General features: G+C 43.0%; 1 protein-coding gene across 5 annotated transcripts in view; it reads left to right on the forward strand.

Moving 5' to 3' along the window:
• The window catches only part of LOC122552827 (spermatogenesis-associated protein 7 homolog), a 210,257-nt gene that overhangs the window by 102,647 nt on the left and 83,182 nt on the right, over window positions 1-24,428 (forward strand). For all 5 annotated transcript variants that reach the window (XM_087990967.1, XM_043695811.2, XM_043695810.2 and 2 more), the window contains 4 exons: window positions 8,961-9,027; window positions 14,345-14,412; window positions 20,055-20,132; window positions 23,141-23,198. In XM_087990967.1, the coding sequence (XP_087847093.1) occupies window positions 8,961-9,027; window positions 14,345-14,412; window positions 20,055-20,132; window positions 23,141-23,198 (271 nt within the window). The remainder of the gene's footprint in view (window positions 1-8,960; window positions 9,028-14,344; window positions 14,413-20,054; window positions 20,133-23,140; window positions 23,199-24,428) is intronic.

Raw genomic sequence — 24,428 nt, forward strand, 5'->3', positions numbered from 1 at the left:
TGTTTTGAGAATCTAGAATCAATGGGCACGTTTTAAAAATAAGGGTGATGCCCAACTTAGGTTCAAGATGAGGAGAAAAATGTTGTGAAACTTTGGAATTTGCTAGCACAAAGAGCTGTGGAAGTAGAAATTGATTGATTTCCAACAGCATTCAGGGTCATGGGGGAAGACATTGAAATGTTCATTTACCATGATTATAGAAAATGGCAGGGCAGGCTCAATGGACTGAATGGCCTCCTCCTATTCCTATGTTCCTAAATAGTGCCGCAATAGTCTAGGTTCCAGATCTGTAATGCGCTTCTAAAATCCTGAAGAATCTGCCTATCACAGCTATAGTTTCCTCATCTATCCTCCCTGCAATGCATCCCTGCATCATGACTCAGATTCTCCAGTGCTCTTGTTAAATATTCTGACCAAAGTTTTCCGTAATTCCCTGTTCTGGTCTACCTAGGCCTGCTGCCAGGAAACTACACTGAGCTTTTAAATCACTTGAGCCAAAAACAAAAGTGCTGAAAACACCCAAAATGACAGAGCAGAGAAGCGAAGCAGACAAAGGGAAATTTCTTGCAGAGTTTGTCACATTGCCAGCCCTGGATAGGCCATTGCAGTTCATCAGGCATTGATCAACAATTCACAGGGTCAACAAAATGAAACTCCAAGTCATTCTCGCCTGTTTTTCTGCTTTCTTGGCTGGCTTTGAGGGTGGCCTTCCTTTTTGATATCCCTGTTACCTACTTAGGGAGTCCCATTACCACATTGCTAAAGTTTATGGTTCTATTGCTCCCTGCATCTCGTAAGCTTCTTATGAAAATATAAATGTTCCGACACTGGAAATGACTTTTTATATTGGACCACATTTTTGTGGTGAAAGTAATAGTGTATCCGCCAGCATGCACTGTTATGAATGAGTAAATCAGGCAGCAATTTAGAGCATCCAATTATGTGCCGTTAAACCAAAATGCAGGAAGTTGCTACCCGAGTTGGCTTGCTCCTGAGCATTGTTACACCTATGTATTAATGAGAAAATTGATATGTACAAACATGTTCCACCATAAAGTTACCCACCATATATCCTCGAATCACTTAAAGGAATTACCACTTGTCTGTTCAAATATGGACAATCTGAATGTAACTTTTTTTCTGTCGCTTTTATCTTTCTTGCACTTACTTATCCATTTCTTTTTCTCTCTTTAAGTTGTTTTCTCTAAATGATTTTAGAATTTTTTAAACTTACACTTCCTGCTTTGGATTCTGTGGCCAGATCTTCAGGTCTACATACATTCAAATTAGATTGTGGCAGTCAACAAAGCTAGGCAGCATCCAATTACAGAGTTACAGCCCCATTCCCAGAGTGCCTGATATTTAGGATGCCAGGATAAGAGTGTGAGTAGTGAGCCAACACTGAACAATCCCATCCTAGGCTATACCCTTGTAGAAATGGGCATTTCAGACATACCACTATTCTTATGGTATCAACACCATTCTGGTAGGAGACATGGATCACGGCACTTTACCATCTCAGCAGTGGCAGTTATGAAATAATCACTGATTGTCACAAAAAACCCAATCTGGTTCACTAATGTCCTTTAGGGAAGGAAATCTGCCTCATCCATTGTCTGATCAGGTCCTACATTGACTGCTGCACAGCAATGTGGCTGACTCTAACTGCCTCATTCACAGAATTACATGCCTCATCAAATTCTGGCCATATTACCGACTTCCACATCAAATGAAAGACAAATGACATCAAATTCTGGCCATATTAGCGACTTCCACATCCTATGAAAGAATACATTTTAAAAACTGCATTTCCCATGCCCTTTCCATATGTTTTCCATTAACCTGTACTGCTTTCATGCTTCCTGCACCTCAATTTTCATTCATTCCATATGTGCTATGTACAGAACCTATGAACCGCATACTAATAATGAAAATTCTTCAAAATACTGGTGAAAACAAAATCCTTTCAAAAATCTTGTTTAAAAAACAAACTGCTGCTCTTACAGCCTTATAAAAATGTTAATCTGACACAATCAATCATTCTAACAATAACAGAAACTTTACCCCACTTCACACCCCTTATTCCTGTCCAAATAAACACAGACATTGGAAAATCACATCCAAGCAACAATAAATTAACAATAACTTCATAAAGATGTCAATCTGGCAAAACTTCAACTTGTATAAAGAGAGCCCCTGCAGAGCTGTTTCCGTTCGAGTGCAACCAAGCATTCATAGTGAGGCCATCTGGAGAAACAGACATCTGGCCATCTCCTTCTGTTGCTACAGTTCCCTGATAACCTCATTGTGAATCTCACTCTCCCATGCAACCCCTGTAGCTCTTGAAGTTTACTTACTTCAAGTGCACATCCAATTTCTTAATGAAATCATCGATCATCCATCACCTTTGTGGCAGTGAACTTCTGGTCATTACCTGTCGCTGCATGACATATTCTACCTCATACTCTCTCTGCACCTCTTGGACAAGACTTTCAGTCTGTGTAAATTATTCCTTGTACCATCTGCTAATGGCAATAGGTTTTTTTCTTATCTAATTCTGTGCTGACTAACCGCAAGTAATTAAAACTTCTTCAAATGCTTATTGATTTTTATTCCCCCATTATTTTTTCTAAAACCTCACACATCACACATGTTAAACTAATTGGTCTGTAGTTACGAGGAATATCCTTATGCCTGTTCTTGAATAAAGATGTCACATTTGTCAACCCTCTGGCTTCTCCATCATATCAAGAGAAGACTGAAAGATCATGGCAAGCCCTTCCACTATCAGCACTCACACTTCCCTCAGCAACCAGGGATGCAAGACATCAGGTGATTTATCTACTCTAAGCACCTGCTTTTACAATATCTTCTGTCACTCACTTTTAATCCATCCATTGTCTCTACTGCTTCCACATCCATGAAATTTTGTTAGATTTCCCTTCTTAAGTAAACACTGATAGAAGTATTATTGCTTTATCATGGATCATTAAGCACATTTCACCCCCTTTTTTCCCAAAATAAGACCTACTCCACCTTGTACTATTATGGACCAGGCCAGACCACTCAAAACATTCTTAAGCAGGCAGCCCAAGCCATAACTTTGCCATTTGTTTTGGTAAGTTTACAGTGAACATTACCCGGAGTAACATAGTAGGTTGACTACCAGGTTTTAAAACAGACAAACATTTATTCACAAAATTACACAATGAAACACAAAAAACAGTATAAAGAACCCCTACAGAACTCAGTCTATCCAAACTATGCTATTCTGAATATGCAGAATAGTCCCAATAAGCAAACCCCTTAACCACAGTAAAATTGAAACAAAGGCTTACAGGTTGAAGTTAGAAGGGCAGAAGGAGAGAGAGTTTAGCAGCCTGCTTCCACACAATCAACTGTTTCAATCCCTAACTAGTCCTGGCCTGAACTGCTCAGCTTAACTTCAGTTTCCAGGACTGGCCGCTCCCCTTTCATTATACAGGTCACTTCTAAACCTAAAAGCTTTGGCCTAAAGTCTCCTCTGTTTACGTTTAAACAAAAAGGCCTCTCAATACACTTTAATCTCTGTACTAAACCAGTCTAATCAGAGCCAAGGGCTGTTTACAACACCTCTGAAAAAACAAGGACATAGAATTCTTGAGAAAAGGAACAGCTTTTAGAAAAGAAAGGACCAGCTTTGTGTCATTTACATACCAGTAGAAGACTTTTGACACTTTTTATTTACTGACTGTCATATATTCTTATACTCTGTCTATATGTTGACCACACCAGATTTAAAAAGGGAATAAGGCAAAAGATGGAAAGTTACAGGCAAATGAGCCTAACGTCAATAGTAGGTAAGATTTTGGAGTCCATCATGAAGGATGAGATTCCTGAATACTTGGAAGTGTATGATAAAATAGGGCAAAGTCAGTGTGGTTTCATTAATGGGAGGTCATGCCTGACAAATCTGCTAGAATTCTTTGAGGAGGTAATGAGTAAGTTAGACCAAGGAGAGCCAATGGATGTTATCTACTTGGACTTCAAAAAAGCCTTTGACAATGTGCCACACAGGAGGCTGCTGAGAAAGATAAAGGCCCATGGTGTTAGAGGCAAGGTGCTAGCATGGATAGAATCTTGGCTGTCTGGCAGAAAGCAGAGAGTGGGGATAAAAAAGCCTTTCTCAGGATGGTAGCTGGTGTAAGTGGTGTTCTGTAAGGTTCACTGTTGGGACCACAACTTTTCACTTTATGCGTTAATGATCTAGATGTAGGAACTGAGAGCACTCTGGCTAAGTTTACAGATGATACAAAGATAGCTGGAGGAACGTGTGTAGTATTGAAGAGATGGGGAATCTGCAGAAGGATTTGGACAGGTTAAGAGAGTAGACAAAGAAATGGCAGATGGAGTACAAGGTGGGAAAGTGTGAGGTCATGTACTTTGGTAAGAAGAATAGAGGCATGGGCTGTATTCTAAATAGGGAAGGTATTCAGAAGTCTGAAGTAGGAAGAGACTTGAGCGTTTTAGTCCAGGATTCTCCTAAGGAAAACTTACAGGTTGAGTCTGTAGTTAGAAAGGCAAATGCAGTGTTGGCACTTATTTTGAGAGGATTTGAATATAAAAGCTTGGATGTACTTCTGAGCTCTACATGGTGCTGGTCAGACCACATTTGGAATATTGTGCACAGTTTTGGGCCCCATATCTCATGAAGGATGTACTGGCCGTAAGAGCGGATTCAGAAGAGGTTCATGAGAATTATCCGTGGAATGAAAAGCTCAACCTATGAGAAATGTTTGAGGGCTCTGGGTCTATACTCGATAGAGTTTAGAAGGATGAGGGGGGATCTGATTGAAACTTACAGAATACTGAATGGCCTGTACAGGATGGATGTTGGGAAGATGTTTCCATTGTTAGGAGAGACCAGGACCCAAAGGCACAGTCTTAGAGTAAAGGGAAGATCTTTTAGAACAGAGATAAGAAGAAACTTCTTTAGCTAGAGAATGGTGAATCTGTGGAATTCACTGCCACAGAAGGCTGTAGAGGCCAGGTCACTGAGTATATTTAAGATGGAAATAGATAGGTTCTTGATTGTCAAGGGGATCAAGGGTTATGGAGAGAAAACGGGAGAATGAGGTTGAGAAATTTATCATTTTGCTACCATGTCCTATGGTATTATGATCTAATTTATCTCTCCACCACTTATCTTAATCTTACAGCTGTATCTAAGATCTACATCTGCTTCTCTAACCTCCAGTACTGCATCAGCAAACATTTCCTCCAATTAAGTTTTGGAAGGATCAAAGCCATTGGCGTCCATCACTAAAAATTCCATTCTCAAGTCTGTTCCTTTCTCTGAAAGCCATTTGATGCAAAACAAGATTTTTTGCACCTGTTCTTATTCGTGCCTTTGTTGCCTCTAGACAAGACTCCCATGTTGTATTCTTTCTAAACTTGAGGTTATCCAAAAGCTTCTTGCCACATCCAAGCACACACCGAATTATGTTCAATCATTATCCATGTGTTCACTGACCTACATTGACTCCCAGGTTTTAAATTGCTGACCCTTCCTAACTCTGATCTTTCTGAACCCAACAATATTCTGCAATATATGTGCTCCATTAGTCTGATCTCTGAAACATTCCCAATTTTACAGCAGCTGCTGAAACCTTAGGATCAGGCATTCCCTTTTTAAATATCTCGCCAGTCTTTCTTTCCTCTTTAAGATATTGAGCAAACCTATTGTCATCTGCCTGAGTATCTCCCGCTTCTACCTCCTGCCCAAAATCCACAAACCTGACTGCCCCGGCCGACCCATTGTCTCCGCCTGCTCCTGCCCCACCGAACTCATCTCCGCATACCTTGACACCGTCCTGTCCCCCTTAGTCCAAGAACTCCCCACCTACGTTCGGGACACCACCCATGCCCTCCACCTGCTCCATGATTTTCGCTTCCCCGGTCCCCAACGCCTTATTTTCACCATGGACATCCAGTCCCTGTACACCTCCATCCCCCATCACGAAGGACTCAAAGCCCTCCGCTTCTTTCTTTCCCGCCGTACCGACCAGTACCCTTCCACTGACACCCTCCTTCGACTGACTGAACTGGTCCTCACCCTGAACAACTTTTCTTTCCAATCCTCCCACTTCCTCCAAACGAAAGGAGTAGCCATGGGCACCCGCATGGGCCCCAGCTATGCCTGCCTCTTCGTAGGATATGTGGAACAATCCATCTTCCGCAACTACACTGGCCCCACCCCCCACCTTTTCCTCCGCTACATCGATGACTGTATCGGCGCCGCCTCGTGCTTCCACGAGGAGGTTGAACAGTTCATCCACTTCACCAACACCTTCCACCCCGACCTCAAATTCACCTGGACAGTCTCAGATTCCTCCCTCCCCTTCCTCGACCTTTCTATTTCTATCTCAGGCGACAGAATCAACACGGACATCTACTACAAACCGACCGACTCCCACAGCTACCTGGACTACACCTCCTCCCATCCTGCCCCCTGTAAAAACGCCATCCCATTCTCCCAATTCCTTCGACTCCGCCGCATCTGCTCCCAAGAGGACCAGTTCCAAAAACGCACAACCCAGATGGCCTCCTTCTTCAAGGACCGCAATTTCCCCCCCGACGTGGTCGACGATGCCCTCCACCACATCTCTTCCACTTCCCGCTCCTCCGCCCTTGAACCCCGCCCCTCCAACCGCCACCAGGACAGAACCCCACTGGTCCTCACCTACCACCCCACCAATCTCCATGTACAGCGCATCATCCGCCGTCATTTCCGCTACCTCCAAACGGATCCCACCACCAAGGATATATTTCCCTCCCCTCCCCTATCAGCATTCCGTAAAGAACACTCCCTCCGTGACTCCCTCGTCAGATCCACACCCCCCACCAACCCAACCTCCACTCCCGGCACCTTCCCTTGCAACCGCAGGAGGTGCAAGACTTGCGCCCACACCTCCCCCCTCACCTCCCTCCAAGGCCCCAAAGGAAACTTCCATATCCACCACAGATTCACCTGCACCTCCACACATATCATCTGTTGCATCCTCTGCACCCGATGTGGCCTCCTCTATATTGGGGAGACAGGCCGGCTACTTGCGGAGCGTTTCAGAGAACACCTCTGGGACACCCAGACCAACCAACCCAACCACCCTGTAGCTCAACATTTCAATTCCCCCTCCCACTCCACCAAGGATATGCAGGTCTTTGGACTCCTCCATCGTCAGACCACAACAAAACGACGGTTGGAGGAAGAACGCCTCATCTTCCGGCTAGGAACGCTCCAACCACAAGGGATGAACTCGGATTTCACCAGTTTCCTCATTTCCCCTCCCCCCACCCTGTCTCAGTCAAATCCATCAAATTCAGCACCGCCTTCCTAACCTGCAATCTTCTTCCCGACCTCTCCGCCCCCACCCCAGTCTGACCTATCACCCTCACCTTGACCTCTTTCCACCTATCACATTTCCGACGCCCCTCCCCCAAGTCCCTCCTCCCTACCTTTTATCTTAGCCTGCTGGACAAACTTTCCTCATTCCTGAAGAAGGGCTTATGCCCGAAACGTCGATTCTCCTGTTCCCTAGATGCTGCCTGACCTGCTGCGCTTTTCCAGCAACATATTTCCAGCTCTATCTCCTTATATGACTTAATATCAAATGTTGTTTGATACTGTTCCTTTGAAGCATCTTGAGACACTTTGCTCTGTTAAAGTCATACATAAATGCAAATGATTATGGTTATAGTGAAACCCAGTGAAGGGCTTTTGCCCGAAACGTCGATTTCGAAGCTTTTCGGATGCTGCCTGAATTGCTGTGCTCTTCCAGCACCACTGATCTAGAATCTGGTTTCCAGCATCTGCAGTCATTGTTTTTACCAGTGCTGAGAGCTAGATTAAGAATGGGGGTTAATGGGAAACAGTGTTCAATGTTATGAAGCTGATTTAGGAAAGGAAAAGAAACAAAATCCAGATAAAGTTCCAGAAACATAGTATGAGATGAATTTTACCGATGGGTAGAATACGGTGAGATTGTGGGAGTTAAATCATGCAACTGCTGAGAGAGTGAAGAGTGCACATGACACACCAGGAAGGAAAAGAAGAGAGGGTAAATAATAATAATAATCTGTCCCAGGCCTCAAACAATAATTAGACCTTTTGCAGTAATACACAGTCAAGTCATTTGTAGAAAGAGTTTAGCAATTATATTTGGTAAATTGATTTTTTTTATAGGAATGTGCAGAAAGTTGTTACTAGAAATCTCCCTTGATCTAACACCCTTTATCAGTCCAGGCGGTGGCCGAAATGCTGCAATTTAGAGTTAATTTGCCAATGTGTGGTCAGCTGGTAAAGTTAAAGAAGAAGATACTGAATAAAAGCCAAATACTGCAGATGCTGAATGTCTAAATTAAAAATATAGTTCTGGAAAGTTCTGGAAAAACTCAGCAGGTCTGGCAGCATCTGGGGAGAGAGAGAAAAGGGGTTAATGTTTTGAATCTGACAGAGTCTTTTTCTGAACTTTCTGCAAATATGTTGAGCAATATAATTAGTTTACTTTATCATTGCTGTTAGAACTAATATTAATCAAACTAATCACACTTATTCTTTCAGTGTGGCAGTAGATTGATGGCTGTTGAAAAACAGCTTTAGCTACATCAATTTTTATTTTAGCTATACAGAGATCTTCGATCCAACTTAGTCATTCGACCAAATGAGCAGCAAGGTACCTCGCAGAATGCTTGACATCTTGCAGGGGAGATATCCAGGGAATCTCAAAAATGTTGTGATGCATCTAACCTTGATACAACTTACCATGTCCTAGAATTCGTGACCAGATCAGACCCAGGGAAGACCAGTGGCCAGAAGTTCCAGCAATCGCATACATACTGTGCAAAGCCCTTGTGCTTAATTTACAGAACAAATGTTTTTCAAAATTAAATCTCAACATGTTATTCATACTTCTGCTCCTCAGCTTTACAGACAAGTCTCCAGTTCCGTTTCATCTGGAGACAGACTGTCCAGTACGGTATCAATCACAGGTAATGACATTTTGCTTAGTACAAAAGGTTGCTTATATTAAATAGTGTAATCAATAAATAGTCATCATTAATAAATTGTATCTCCGTATATACTTATGTACACAGAGGAAAGAAAGACCAAAAGAGAACAGAAGCTTTACTGAAAAATAAATGGCTCGTGATAATTGAACATAAATAATCAGCATTCTCAAAGGCTGTATTGATTGCTTTGTTCCTGGAATTATGATGTTTGCTATGTTAACTTGCTACTCCTGATATGTTTAGTTTGTTCACACTGCATGCCCATAAACAAAGCATCTAAATTTAGTATATTTAAGGACTGTGATAGAGACACTAGTGCATTAACTTAAAATCAAATAAGATAAAGAAATTACAATGGGTTGGAAAATAAACAATGTAAAATGTACAATTAGCACACAGATTAAAATGTTGGAATATCTGTTACTTTAGAAAAGTGAGGGAATTAGATGCACTAAATTGTGCTTCAAAAAAAACTAGTTTAGACTCCTGGGGTTCATAACTTTCTTCCATGCTGCATTATTCTTTGATCTTTTAGGCATGAAATTGGACAGTGCATGAAAATATGTATGGAAATTGTGATACAGATTTATCGTGTACTATTGATCCTGAAGCAGGCAACATGCAAACATGATTGTTTAATGATTGTAACACAAACCAGCATTAGGTATGCTTTTGAGTGGGCAGGTGACTCAAAACTTGTAAGAGGCTAGCATAGTTAAAGTAAGCCTTTCAAAGGGACAATATGGCATGGCAATGGAGAATGCTAGAAACTGTTGTACAACTGAACCTGATCTTGAAAAATCACAAGAATGATGAGACATTTCAGAGAGCAGGCTACAAGCTTTTCTAAAGCTACTTTTTAAAATTCATTCATGGGATGTGCACATCACTGGTCAGGCCAGTATTTATTGCCCATCCCTAATTGCCCAGAGGGCATTTAGAGTCGTGGAGTCATACAGGATGAAAACAGACCCTTCAGTCCAACTCATCCATGCTGACCAAGTTTCCCATACTAAACTATTCCCACTTGCTTGCATTTGGCTCATATCCCTCTAAGGTAAAAACAAGAACTGCAGATGCTGGAAACCAGAATCTAGATTAGAATGGTCCTGGAAAAACACAGCAAGTCAGGCAGCATCCGAGGAGCAGGAAAATCGACGTTTCTGGCAAAAGTCCTTCATCAGGAATAGAGGCTGGGTGCCTGCAGAGTGGAGAGATAAATGAGAGGGGGGTGGGGGTGGGGAGAAAGTAGCATAGAGTACAATAGGTGAATGGAGGTGGGGATGGAGGTGATAAGTCAGAGAGAAGGGTGGGGGAAGGTAGCAAAGAGTACAATGGGGGAATGGGGGTAGGGATGAAGGTGATAGGTCAGAGAGGAGGGTGGAGTGGATAGGTGGAAAGGAAGATAGGCAGGTAGGACCAGTCATGAGGGCAGTGCTGAGCTGAAAGGTTGAAACTGGGGTGAGGTGAGGGAAGAGGAATTGAGGAAACTGGTGAAGTCCATATTGATGCCCTGGGGTTGAAGTTCACCACGGAACACTTCCCTCATGATTTTATAAACTGCCATCAGGTCATCCCTCAACCTCCTATGCTCCAGTCAAAGAAATCTCAACCTATCTAGCCTGTGCTTATATTCAAAACCTCCAGTTCCATCAATGTCCTGCTAAATCTTTTCTGCACCCTCTCCAATTTAATAATATCCTTCCTGTAGCAAGGCGACCAGAACTGTATGCAGTACTCCAAAGAAGGCCTAACCACAATCCTGTACAACCTCATCATGACATCCTAACTTCTATTTTTAATGGTCTGAACAATGAAGGAAAGCATGCTAAATGCCTTCTTAACCATCCTGTCTACACCTTGCAGCTTTCAAAGAACTATGTAGCTAAACCCCTAAGTCTCAACAACACTGCTGAGGGCCCTACCACTAACTGTATAAGACCTACCTTTGTTAATTTTACCAAAATGCAATACCTTATTTATGTAAATTAAACTCCATCAGCCACTTTTCAGCTCATTCACACAAATTATCAGGATCCCTTTGTAACCTTAGATAATCTTCTTCACCATAAGCAATTCACCATGTTGCTGTGAGTCTGGAGTCATATGTAGGCAAAACCAGGTAAGGCTGGCAGGTTTCCTTCCTTAAAGCACAGTAATGAACAAGATTGTCTTTTTTTGACAGTGAATCCCAAAATGTTTTTAAAAATTGAATTCAGATTCCATCATTTGGCATGGTGGGATTTGAACCTGGGTAACCAGATCATTACCTGAATCTCTGAATTAACATTCTAGCAACAATACCACTAGAAGCCATCACCTCTCCTAACGGCGATGTCAGCTATCTACATGGGATATGCTGGTCCCCAAGCTCAACTTAGTGATAGCAGTGAAACCAGTGAGCCACAGATGTCAATGCCATGACTCTAATCCCAAGGACCTGGATGCAGTGCTGCAAGAGTTAATTGATTTCACGTGAGTTGCAAGGCCAGTGAATCAAATGCCATATCTGACCAACCTCACCACAATGTTTACATATTGCCCAGAATAACACAAAATTCATCTAGCAAAACTTTCTATTGATTAAAACTCATACTTGGCATTCATAATTTCCTCTCACCCTCATGCATCTAACATTGCTGCAAATCTCGCAACATACAGGCATCTTATGGCTTGAACACTTTAACCATGACAGCCAGATACCCCAAAATACATTGAACTGTGACAGCCCTTGATATCAGGGCTGCACTTAACTGGCTATGGCATCAAGGAGCCCTGCCAAAACTGGAATCAATGGGTATCAGGAAACAAACACTCCACTCATTCGAGTCATACCTGGCACAAAGGAAGGTGGTTGTGGTTGTGGAAGTTCAGTCATCTCAACTCCAGGGCATCTCTGCAGGAGTCCCTCAGGGTAGTGTCGTAGGCCCAACAATCTTCACCTGCTTCAATTAATGTCATAAGGTCAGAAGTGGGGATGTTCTCCGATGATTGCATGGTTTCAGCACCATTCGCGACTCCTCAGATACCAAAGCAGTACATGCTCAAATGCAACAAGATCTGGACAATATCCAGGCTTGGGCCGACAAGTGGCAAATAACATTCATGCCACACAAATGCCAGACAATGACCATCACCAATAAGAGACACTCTAACCACCGCTCCTTGACATTCAACGGTATTGCCATCACTGAACCCCCACTGACAACATCCTTGGAGTTACCATTAATCAGAAACTGAACTGGACTCACCACATAAACAGAGTGACAACAAGAGCAGGTCAGAGACTAGGGATACTGTAGCAAGTAATTCACCTCCTGGCACCCCAACGCCTATCCACTATCTACAAGGCACAAGTCAGGAGTGTGATGGAATACTCCCCACTTGTCTGGATGGGTGCAGCTCCAACAACACTCAAGAAGCTTGACACCATCCAATAAAAAGCAATCTGCTTGATTGGCATCACATCTACAAACATTCAATCCCTCCACCAGCAGCGCTCAGTAGCAGCAATGTGTACACAATCTACAAGATGCACTCAGAAATTCACCAAAGATCCTAAGACACCACCATCCAAACCCATGACCACTTCCATCTAGAAGGACAAGGGCAGCAGGTTCTTGGGAACACCACCACGTGCAAGTTGCCCTCCAAGCTACTCACCACCCTGACTTGGAAATATACCGCCGTTCCTTCACTGTCGTTGGGTTAAAATCCTGGAATTCCCTCCCTACCGACATTGTGGGTCAACCTACAGCAAGTGGACTGCAGTGATTCAAGAAGGCTGCTTACCACCACCTTCTCAAGGGAAAATGGGGATGGTCTATCAATACTGGCCAATACAGCAAGCGACACCCATGCCCCACAAAAAAACCTGGACCTCATTGTGGACCTCAGGCTGAAAAGACCATCCTAAGTGAAAAGTCATTGACTGGCACATCCACTTCAGCAATTGCCATCCAATTGCAGATGGTAGGTAGGTTTGTAACACAAACCAGCACTAAGTATGCTTTTGAGTGGGTAGGTGACTGAAAACTTGCAAGGGTGTAGCATAGTTAAAGCAAGCCTTTTGACGGGAAGATATAGCATGGCAACGGAGGATGCTAGAAACTATTGTACAACTGAACCTGACATTGAAAAATCATAACAATGATGAGGCATCTCAGAGAGCAGGCTGCAAGCTTTTCTAAAGGTACTTTTTAAAATTCTATCTTGGGATGTGCACAATCTAGTATTTCCCACTATGGCTGAAGTAGAAAAGTTGCTCATTGACACATTAAGGTTAAATGTTCATATGCTGAGAGGCATTCCACTGTCCTCTGTCTTTGAGCAGGGTGCCTGCCCTTGTATCCATGGTTGAAAGTGAGTGGTTTGTGCAAAATCATTTGATCCTTTTAATAAAATACTATTGGGAAGGACCTTCCAGATACTGAGGAGGTGGTTAATACACACCTTAAAGTAATCTTCCTACTTTGCACACTTATGATATATTGTTACTGTATGCTGTTAGTGCAAGTTGTCAAAACGATGTTCAGTATGGCTAACACCAGAGACTGACTTTTGTAGACCAAATAACTTCTGCTGTGCCATGAATCCAGGCATTACAGAACAGAATTGTGCAATGAATGATGTTATGATTTGACATAGGAATGAAGCCGAAAGTATGTTTTAACTTAGTGGTGCCTTCCATCAGTTGGATTCTAACTACAACATCTGTAAGAACAATGCATGCATGTTTTCTAAGTCATCATCTGGTCATAATTGCAGAATGTGACAATACCTTTGTTTTACAATCTTGAAGGCTGTTATTACTGCTCCTAGTGAGAGCTTGACACTCCTAAATCTACATTACTTTGGCACATTCTTTATATGTGTTTGGGGTTTGGAATGAAGACGATAGATTGCTACCTGGTCGGCATTGTCATTCTTCAAATGCTATGTTTCCTCCCAATGCTGTTATCCCACTTATCCAAACTTTCAGATATAGTTTTGAATGAATTAGTGTCAAGTAAATATTTTAAATTAAGTTTCAGATTACGATAATCCATTAGAATGTCATAGACTTTATATAATGAACTAATATAGTGCTACAGTGGGTTACTATGCACACAATCACCTATCTACCATTTTATGATGGTTCAGCATATAATTGTTCCACAAACTAAGGCAGACTGCTATCAATCTTTTTTGACTAATCCTAGCTTAGTGTACTTTCAAACTGCTTACTCAATTTTCACCAGGGTAAAACTGTTTGTGTTTTTAAAGTGCATTAGACATATTTGTGTTCCTTTTGTAGGAAATGGGGGAGTTGAATCCTAGAATCCTACAGAGTTCCGCTACAGTGAAATTGAAGCTGATGGCATGGTAATTCATGATTCATGTATCTGCAATTTATTAAATATTTACAGTATGAATTGAAGTAAATTTCAAATTTCATTTTCTTGTCCTTCAAATATTACAAAAGTAATATTTTGATTATGGTAAAGCTATAGTTTATGCATATGTCACTAATTTGAAATTTATATTTGAGTTTAATAAACTAACACTACAGCTTATTCCACTGGGTATATCCTGAAGAGAGCTTATGGGAAGGCGACATTTGTCAGGTAACAACTGATTTGTAGTGCTTGATTTCCAGTTTATTTAAAATAATGGGTTGTAAAGTCAAATTCTATAGCCTCATGAATGTCTCAACCGATACACTATACAAGCAGCATGAAAGCTGCCTAGCTGAGGAATCAACATCGATATTATTATCTTATTTGCTTACACAGATCTTCTTTCATTTAAATTTATCATCAGAAGTTCACCAGAACTTAGTTTTAACTCAACAAAGAGATTCCAACTTCACTCATTTTTGTTCGTAATACATAATATTTTTCCAATTTCAATATTGAATCCACTTCTGGAACACAAAGAAATCCTAATGTGCCTGATATTTACATCATAATGCTGTGCCTTTGCAAGGAAATGAAAAAGTCATGAGTGAATCCAATTGATTGAGGACAGTGTCCCATCTCACAAGCAGTTTTAAGGTGTCCCCAAGTCACCTGAGATCAACATATCTAAATATGGATGTGTGTATTTCTTACCCTTGCAATGTGAGACAGTCCCTCTTAACTAATCCAGCAGCAAGCTTTTCGCATGCAAAGGAAAGGCTAATTTATTTTAAAACTGTTTCTCAGTAGGTGACTAGAGAAGCTGATAACCTTATTAATAAAGGGCAGATGATGGCCTAGTGGTATGACTACTAAGCTATTAACTCGGTTACGGGGAGCTGGATTTGTGGCAGAATTTGAATCCAATCCAAATCTGACATAGAGATTCTAGTGATGACCACGTAACTGCTGTTGATTTTCAGGGGAAAAAGCCCATCTGGTTCACTACTGAGCTCAGAAACTGTCATCCTGGTGTACATGTGACTGTCATCCTAGTGTACATGTGACACCGTGCCCACAGCAATGTGGATTATTCTTAACTGTCATATGAAATGGCCAATTGAGCCACTCAGTCAAATCAATCACTAAGAAGTCTCAACAAAAAAGGGAAACTGGATGGATCATTTGGGCACCAGAAGTGACAATGGTAAAAACAGCCCATTTGATCAGCAAACTTCTTTTCAACAACATTTGAGGGTCAGTGCCAAAATATCTCATGGACTAGTCAAGCAATAGCCTGACATAATCATACACCTGGAATCATACCTTAAAAACAATGTCCCTGACACTACCATACCCATTTGGAATCAATGGTGCTGGAAGAGCACAGCAGTTCAGGCAGCATCGAGGAGCTTCAGCAAAATCGACGTTTCGGGCAAAAGCCCTTCATCAGGAATAAAGGCAGAGAGCCTGAAGCGTGGAGAGATAAGCTAGGGGAGGGTGGGGGTGGGGAGAGAGTAGCATAGAGTACAATGGGTGAGTGGGGGAGGAGATGAAGGTGATAGGTCAGGGAGGAGAGGGTGGAGTGGATAGGTGGAAAAGGAGCTAGGCAGGTCGGACAAGTCCGGACAAGTCAAGGGGACTGGAAGTTTGAAACTAGGATGAGGTGGGGGAAGGGGAAATGAGGAAGCTGTTGAAGTCCACATTGATGCCCTGGGGTTGAAGTGTTCCGAGGCGGAAGATGAGGCGTTCTTCCTCCAGGCGTCTGGCGGTGAGGGAGCGGCGGTGAAGCAGGCCCAGGACCTCCATGTCCTCGGCCGACTGGGAGGGGGAGTTGACATGTTGGGCCACGGGGTGGTTTGGTTGATTGGTGCGGGTGTCTCGGAGATATTCCCTAAAGCGCTCTGCTACGAGGCGCCCAGTCTCCCCAATGTAGAGGAGACCGCATCGGGAGCAACGGATACAATAAATGATATTAGTGGATGAGCAGGTAAAATTTTGATGGATATGGAAGGCTCCTTTAGGGCCTTGGATAGAGGTGAGGGAGGAGGTGTGGGCACAGGTTTTACAGTTCCTGCGGTGGCAGGGGAAAGTGCCAGGATGTGAGAGTGGGTCGTAGGGGGGCGTGGACCTGACCAGGTAGTCACGGAGGGAACGGTCTTTGCGGAAGGCGGAAAGGGGTGGGGAGGGAAATATATCCCTGGTGGTGGGGTCTTTTTGGAGGTGGCGGAAATGTCGGCGGATGATTTGGTTTATGCAGCGGTTTGTAGGGTGGAAGATGAGCACGAGGGGCGTTCTGTCCTTGTTACGGTTGGAGGGGTGGGGTCTGAGGGCGGAGATGCGGGATGTGGACGAGATGCGTTGGAGGGCATCTTTAACCACGTGGGAAGGGAAATTGCGGTCTCTAAAGAAGGAGGCCATCTGGTGTGTTCTATGGTGGAACTGGTCCTCTTGGGAGCAGATACGGCGGAGGCGGAGGAATTGGGAATACGGGATGGAATTTTTGCAAGAGATAGGGTGGGAAGAGGTGTAATCCAGGTAGCTGTGGGAGTCGGTGGGTTTGTAAAAAATGTCAGTGTCAAGTCGGTCGTCACTAATGGAGATGGAGAGGTCCAGGAAGGGGAGGGAGGTGTCAGAGATGGTCCAGTTAAATTTAAGGTCAGGGTGGAATGTGTTGGTGAAGTTGATGAATTGCTCAACCTCCTCGCGGGAGCACAAGATGGCGCCAATGCAGTCATCAATGTAGCGGAGGAAGAGGTGGGGAGTGGTGCCGGTGTAATTACGGAAGATCAACTGTTGTACGTAGCGAACAAAGAGACAGGCATAGGTGGGGCCCATACGTGTGCCCATGGCTACCCCTTTGGTCTGGAGGAAGTGGGAGGATTCAAAGGAGAAATTGTTAAGGGTGAGGACCAGTTCGGCCAAACGAATGAGAGTGTCGGTGGAAGGGTACTGTTGGGGACGTCTAGAGAGGAAAAAACGGAGGGCTTGGAGGCCCTGGTCATGGCGGATGGAGGTGTAGAGGGATATATTTCCCTCCCCACATGGTGAAGATGAGGTGTTGGGGGCCGGGGAAACGGAAGTCTTGGAGGAGTTGGAGGGCATGGGTGGTGTCGCGAACGTATGTGGGGAGTTCCTGGACTAGGGGGGATAGGACAGTGTCGAGGTAGGTAGAGATAAGTTCAGTGGGGCAGGAGCATGCTAAAAAATGGGTCGGCCAGGGTGGTCAGGCTTGTGGATCTTGGGAAGGAAGTAGAACCGGGCAGTGCGGGGTTCCCGGACTATGAGGTTGGAAGCTGTAGGTGGGAGATCTCCTGAAGTGATGAGGTTCTGTATGGTCTGGGAGATGATGGTTTGGTGATGGGGGATGGGGTCATGGTCGAGTGGGCAGTAGGAAGAGATGTCCTCGAGTTGGCGTTTGGCTTCAGCGGTGTAGAGGTCAGTGCACCAGACTACCACTGCGCCCCCTTTTTCCGCTGGCTTGATGGTGAGGTTGGGATTAGAGCAGAGGGATTGGAGGGCTGCGCGCATATGCAGTCATTGTTTTTACCACTACCATACCCATCCCTGGGTATATCCTTTCCCACTAGCAGGGCAGACCCAGCAGAGATGGTGGCACAGTGGTATACAGTCCAGTGGGAGTTACCCTGGAAATCCTGAACATTGACTCCTAATGTCATGAAATCTCATGGCATCAGGTAAAACCTGGGCAAGGAAGCCTCCTGCTGACTACCACCTACCATCCTCCCTCAGCTGATGAATCAGTACACCTCCATGTTGAATGACACTTTGAGGAGGCATGAGGGTGTTTGTGCCACAAAATATACACTGCGTGAGAAATTTCAATGTCCACCACCAAGCGCGGCTTGACAGCAGCAGTACTGACCAAGGTGGTTAGGTGCTAAAGGAAATTACTGCTAGACTAGATCTGCGCTAGTTGGTGAGGGAACCAGCAAACAAACAAACTGCACCAATCTGCCATGAGTAAGACTAAGGTAAGAGTGACCACTGCACAATCCTTGTGGAGACAAAGACATGCCTTCACATTGAGAGTACCTTGCAAAGTGTTGTACGGCACTATCAACATGCTAAATGGAACTGACTTCTAACAGATTTAGCAACTCAAGACTGGCCATCCATGAAGTACTGTGGGCCATCAGCAGCAGCAGAGTCATACTCCAATTCAATCTGTAACCTCATGGCCCAGCATATTCCCCACTCAACCATTACCATCTAGCCAGGGGATCAACCTGGTTCAGTGGACAGCATGCCAGGAGCAGCTTAAAAATGAGGTATACTTAAAAATGAGGTGTCAACCTGGTGAAGCTATCAAACAGGACTACTTGCACGCCAAACAGGATAAGCAATAAGTGGTATATGGAGCTAAGTGATTCCACAACCAATGGATCATATTGAAGTTCTGCAGACCTGCAATATCCTGTTGTGAATGGTAGTGGACAATTAAACAGCTCTGCACTGGAGAAGAAGGCTCCCCAAGAAACTCCTCATCAAGGAGCCCGAGAAAAACTGCGATCAATGGGTATTGGGAGAAAATTCTCTTTTGGCTGGAATCCAACCTGGCACAAAGGAAGATTGTTATGGCTTTTAGAAATCAGTCACCTTAGCTCCAGACCATGCCTGCAGGTGTTCCTCGGAATAGTCTCCTAATTTCAACCATCTTTAGCTGCTTTATCAATGACCTTCTGTCCATCATAAGGTCAGAGGTAGGGATGTTTGCTGATGACTGCACAATGTGCAGCACAATTCACGAATCCTCAGATATTGAAGCAAACCCTAGCCAAATGCAGCAAGACCTGCACAATATCGAGGCTTGGACTGAAACATAAGTAAGTAACATTCACGCCATACAAATACCAGGCAATGACCATGTCCAATAAGAGACAATGAAACCATTGCTCCTTGATATTTGATGGCATTGTTATCACTGAATCCCTACTATTAACTATTGGCAAGAGACTGAAGTGGATGTGCTACATTAATACAGTGACAACAAGAGCACGGTAGAGGCTGAGAATCCTATCGCGAGTAATTTATCCCCTGACTCCCCACAGCCTGTCAACTATTTACAAGACACAAGTCAGGAATGTGGTGGTATACTTCACTTGCTTGAATGAGTGCAGCTCCAACAACACTCAAGAAGCTTGACACCATCTAGGACAAAGCGGCCCATTTGATTGGCACCACATCCACAAGCATCCAAGCCCTCCCTTACTAACACTGAGTAGCAGTGGTGTGTGCTTTCTCCAGTATGCATTGTAGAAATTCACCAAACATCCTTAGACAGTACCTTCAAAACCCATCATCACTCCAATTTGAATGACAAGGGCAGCAGTTCCCCTGAAAGACATTTACCATCCTGACTTAGAAATATATTGCTATTCCTTCAGGCCAAAATCCTGGAGTTCACAGAAAAGGGCACTGTGGATCTCCCTACAGATTGTGGACTGCAGCAGTTGAAGGAAGCTGCTCACTATCACCTTCTCAATGGCAACTAGGGAGAAGCAATAACTGCTCGCCCAGCCAGCAATGGCCTCAATTTCATGAGTGAATAAATCAACCATTTTGTGCAGAATGATAATACTAGTATTTTATATCATGTTTCTCCAGGGAAGATGAGATGAAATATTTACGATTTCTCAAAGAAGTAACGGATGATATATTGTGCAGAGGTTACCATTCTAACAGGTAAGTTAAAAGAAATAGATTTCCCAGAGTTTTGTGACTTTATAAGTGTATTTATTAACTGTAAATTAGTTTTGTGGCGACAACTTTCATGTTGAAGCTACAGGATCTCACAAATTAAGAACAAATGTGGCAATTTTGGGTGCATGGAGAAGTGATTGATAATAATAAATAGATGAAATTCACTATTTCTCTAAATCTGTGTGCTGAGCAGCCAGCTATCTATAACTGGTAACATTTATGAAACAGACAATTCCAAGAAATACTAGGTAGTAACATTCTACCCAGTAAATAGGAGCCAGTTGCAAGGTTTTCCATAGGTTGCTCAGGACAGTTTGAGCATCACGGAACAGGAGTTCAAAGGGGATAGGCAGTGATTGTTTTAGATGGAGATGAAGGTAAACTCTACATTTAGGGGTGCTGCAGTAGTTTTACTGTTGGAAAGGCAGCTGAATTACACAGATTCTGTGCAAGTTACTCAACTTAGGAACCAAAAGAAGTTGAATGGTTCTGTGCTGTTGGAATGAATTTGGGAAGGAGTTATATAAATTAGGAGGCAGCTCAGTGTTGGAGTCAGGACTGAGAAGAGGTCCTAATGAGATCAGGATATAGGAGGTTGCAGGCTTTGTGTTGGAGAAGCAGTGAGGGACTCAAATGAAGCCTGTGAGCATTAATAATTCAGTATAGCTGAGAGATTCATGGCTGAAAAGCTGACCAGCAATATTTGCTTGATGCAACTGAGCAGGATTCAAATGTGGAAAAAAACAAGGGCTTGGCTGACTGGGTGAAGCTTTAGGGATTTGATGGGCTTTGTGAAGCTTTCTATGGATAAGCAGCTCCAGTTATGTTTGTGAATAAATGATGGGGTGCAGTTCAGAATTCAGGGAGCCTATAACCAGGAAAGGAAGGTGATCAATCAGAACAGAAGGAATCGTTGACAAATTCATGACAGAATGGTTGTTGAGAGAGAGTTTCAAGACCAAATCAGCAGAAGTGAAGAATTGTAATCCCTTGTGAAGTTTAATGAGATTTAATGTTTAATGGCCTTAGCATCTGGGGAGATGTGCGGGGAATTCTGTGGGATCTATATTGATCACATTTGCTATTTGATATGGATTCTCTTTGGTTGATTATATCTATTTACTCATATTCACCACATATAAATGCCAGCTGTTCGAGATAAGTTGTAAATGTATTGCAGACTGTCTTCCTGTTCTAAACTTGTATAGGAAAGTTAGTGCTTGTTCAAAACTGTGAAGTATCTTGAGGCCTTATTCTTTTAACAAGCTCCCTTGATCTCACACATTGTCTGTTTCGCAATTAAAAGTTTATTGTAAAATAAATCAGGCAGTCTGATGCAGGTTCGTAACAGGTCATAATTTTCACATTGAAGGCACAGGATCTCATCTATCAAGAACAAAATGGCACAGAGCACATATGTTTGTACCCAACATCTTTAGATTTCCAATGGGCAGCTCCTGGATGAGAGAAAATAATCATGTGTTTCCAAAATCCTGCTTATTCTTATTGAACAGTACCATTTCTGTGGTTGGTAATATTAATTTTGATGGGTGAAATTATATTGACAATCTTACTTAATTTTTCTTTCTGTTCATTGATTTCCTGGGAGAATGAAATGTCATTTCATGTACTATTTCAACCTATCCGGCACTTCACCGAGGGATCATTTTTTATGAGTAAGCCTGGAAGTTCAGGGTTGATGGGCAACCAATGGAGGAGCATCACTATTATCAATGGATATGTTTACACTTCATTAGAGTACATAGATATCTTGTGACTGAAGTTGTGTTGGTAGCTCTCAAGTAGCATAAATCTAATGCCCTTATGCGTATCATTAGAACCATTCACAGACTAATGATCATCAAATGCATATTTGGCTATATAGTAGGAGACAGTGAGGTCTGCAGATGCTGGAGATCAGAATTGAGAGTGTGTTGCTGGAAAAACACAGCAGGTCAGGCAGCATCCGAGGAGCAGGACAATCAATGTTTCGGGCCAGAGCCCTTCATCAGAAATGAGGCCTGTGCGATGCAGTAGATAAATACCATTTGTCGAGTGCATGTATCCTCCTCAGAATGTAGAAATATAGAGGTCTGCTGCAGGTCTGGGAAAGTGAGGCTCTGAGCTGGAGCAGGACTGACTGCAGGTAGAGTAGATGGTGGCGCATGGCTGATAGCATGAAGCGGAGGATCCAGAAAGAGAATCGTTGTTGAAGGTTTCAGATATGTAGTGTGTCCAAACTGGGTTGGCCTGAATGTGGTCCAGAGTCCATGTGGGATCAGATGGTTCCGTAGGCAGGTGGTGAGGAAGGAGGTGTGGCTGTGGTAGCGAATCTGCTTGAGGACGTGGCTGAAGAGCTTCAGGGCAGAGGAGAGGACTTGGGCAGTACAGTGAGAGAGGGACTCACTGAGATCTTTGTAGAGGGAGGAGGAGAACTTCTTCAAGGTAGGCATCCTTGGAAGCGGTTTCACAGTAAGGTTGAAATCAACTAGGAGACAGTGAGGTCTGCAGATGTTGGAGATCAGCATTGACAGTGTGGTGCTGGAAAAGCACAGCAGGTCAGGCAGCATCTGAGGAGCAGGAAAGTCGACGTTTTGGGCCACAGCCCTTCATCAGGAATGAGGCCTTGTTCCTGATGAAGGACTCCAACCCAAAACGCCAACATTCCTGCTCCTCAGATGCTCCCTTGGCTATACAGTAGTCAAGATTGGAAAGTCCAGTCAAGTCCAATTGTAGTACACCTTCTCATACCCCAATTAAAATGTAGACCGGAGATTGAATTTGGAACCTGTCTTTTCTCTGTGATTCCATGAATATAAAGCTTTCAATTTGCTTGCTGAGCTCTGGGAGAGTTGTAAAGTGTAACTTTAATAGCCTTCTCAAACTTTGTACAACTAATAATATTTAAATATTTTGACACATAAAGGACGTTGTCAACCTAATTAAAAAACAAACTTATTCTGCTTAATTTGTTTCTACATCTTTTGCAGGATCCTGGAAAACATTTTTCAAATACACGTTGAAAGAAGCAAATACCATCTTAATGAGGTAAACTACAGTTCATGTTTGATGATCCATGCAGTAATTATTGTGTGCACAGTGACATCAGCATATAAGGCAGCTGTCAGAGTTTGATACTGATGGACAGTGTTTTTGATTTCATTCTCACAATTAAGTGTTAGCTGACAAAAAATAGTTTTCTGCTGTTATCTGGCAAGTCTTCTCAGATTGTTCCAGAGATCTCTTCTACACAAATGCATAATCTAGCATCGGGGGGAGAATTTTTTTTGTGTGATCCAAGGAAAAAGCTGTAGTGTTAATCTGCAAGTATAAGAATATATGGCCTGTAAGAAAACTGGTTTATAACAGTAACATAAGAAAATTTAGAGGCAATTTTGTAAAGCAGAAAATAAATATGCTGTTATTTAATTGAGTGCTTAGCTATTTACAGATTGTTTTCTTTAAAAGTTTCAAAAATTATTGGTAGGATGAACATCCAAGTGGCTCTTATTTCTTGTCCAATTAATTTTGGCACCAAATCTAGAAGGTTCTCCTCCATAATTTGCAGCCAAGCCTAACTTCCACTGCTTAGCACCTGCTTCTTCTGATTATCCTGCAGGAGATAAGGGAGTGTAAAAGTGAGTGTGATGCAATGTGTTTGGATAACATACTTCTCATGATTGACCAGTACAAAATGTGCAAGGGAGAGATAAAGCAATGGATGTTAGGTATGGATCCCGATTGATAAAGATTGTTGAGAAGTGAATGCAGAGAACTGGAGTATTTTGAGTCAGAGAGTGTGTTGCAGTTGCTGAAATATGTCAGTGGAAGATTGTTTTCATTGACATTCACCACTTGACTGAAGGCATTGAATGTTTTTGCAATGTTGCACCTAGCTCTTTGAAGTTTGACTCCTTTTAAGTTCCAGGGAATTCTGGTCAACTACAGGTCCCCTGCAGTTAATGCTTTTGGGTAATGAGTACCTTCACAGGGCTTTATGATGCAGTGGTAGCATCTCTCCTCTTCTCTCTCTCTGACTAATAGAAGTATTTGGAGTCTTCTATCTCCAGTATTGTGTCATTTCCGAGATTAGATTGGATTATAAAACGTCCTCCAACACCTACGTAATCCCCAATGCATCGCCCCTTCAAGTACAGCCTGGCTTTGGTTGTGTTAGCCTGCCACAATTTTGGATTCCATGCACAGGGGTGAAGATACTCAGATACTTGCCTAATCAACCTGGTCAGAGATGTTATTACACACCGCTAGGGCAGGTGG

Source organism: Chiloscyllium plagiosum, unplaced genomic scaffold, assembly GCF_037043375.1.
Source record: "Chiloscyllium plagiosum isolate Xiang-an unplaced genomic scaffold, Cpla_swu_hap1 HiC_scaffold_10, whole genome shotgun sequence".
Lineage (NCBI taxonomy): Eukaryota > Metazoa > Chordata > Chondrichthyes > Orectolobiformes > Hemiscylliidae > Chiloscyllium > Chiloscyllium plagiosum.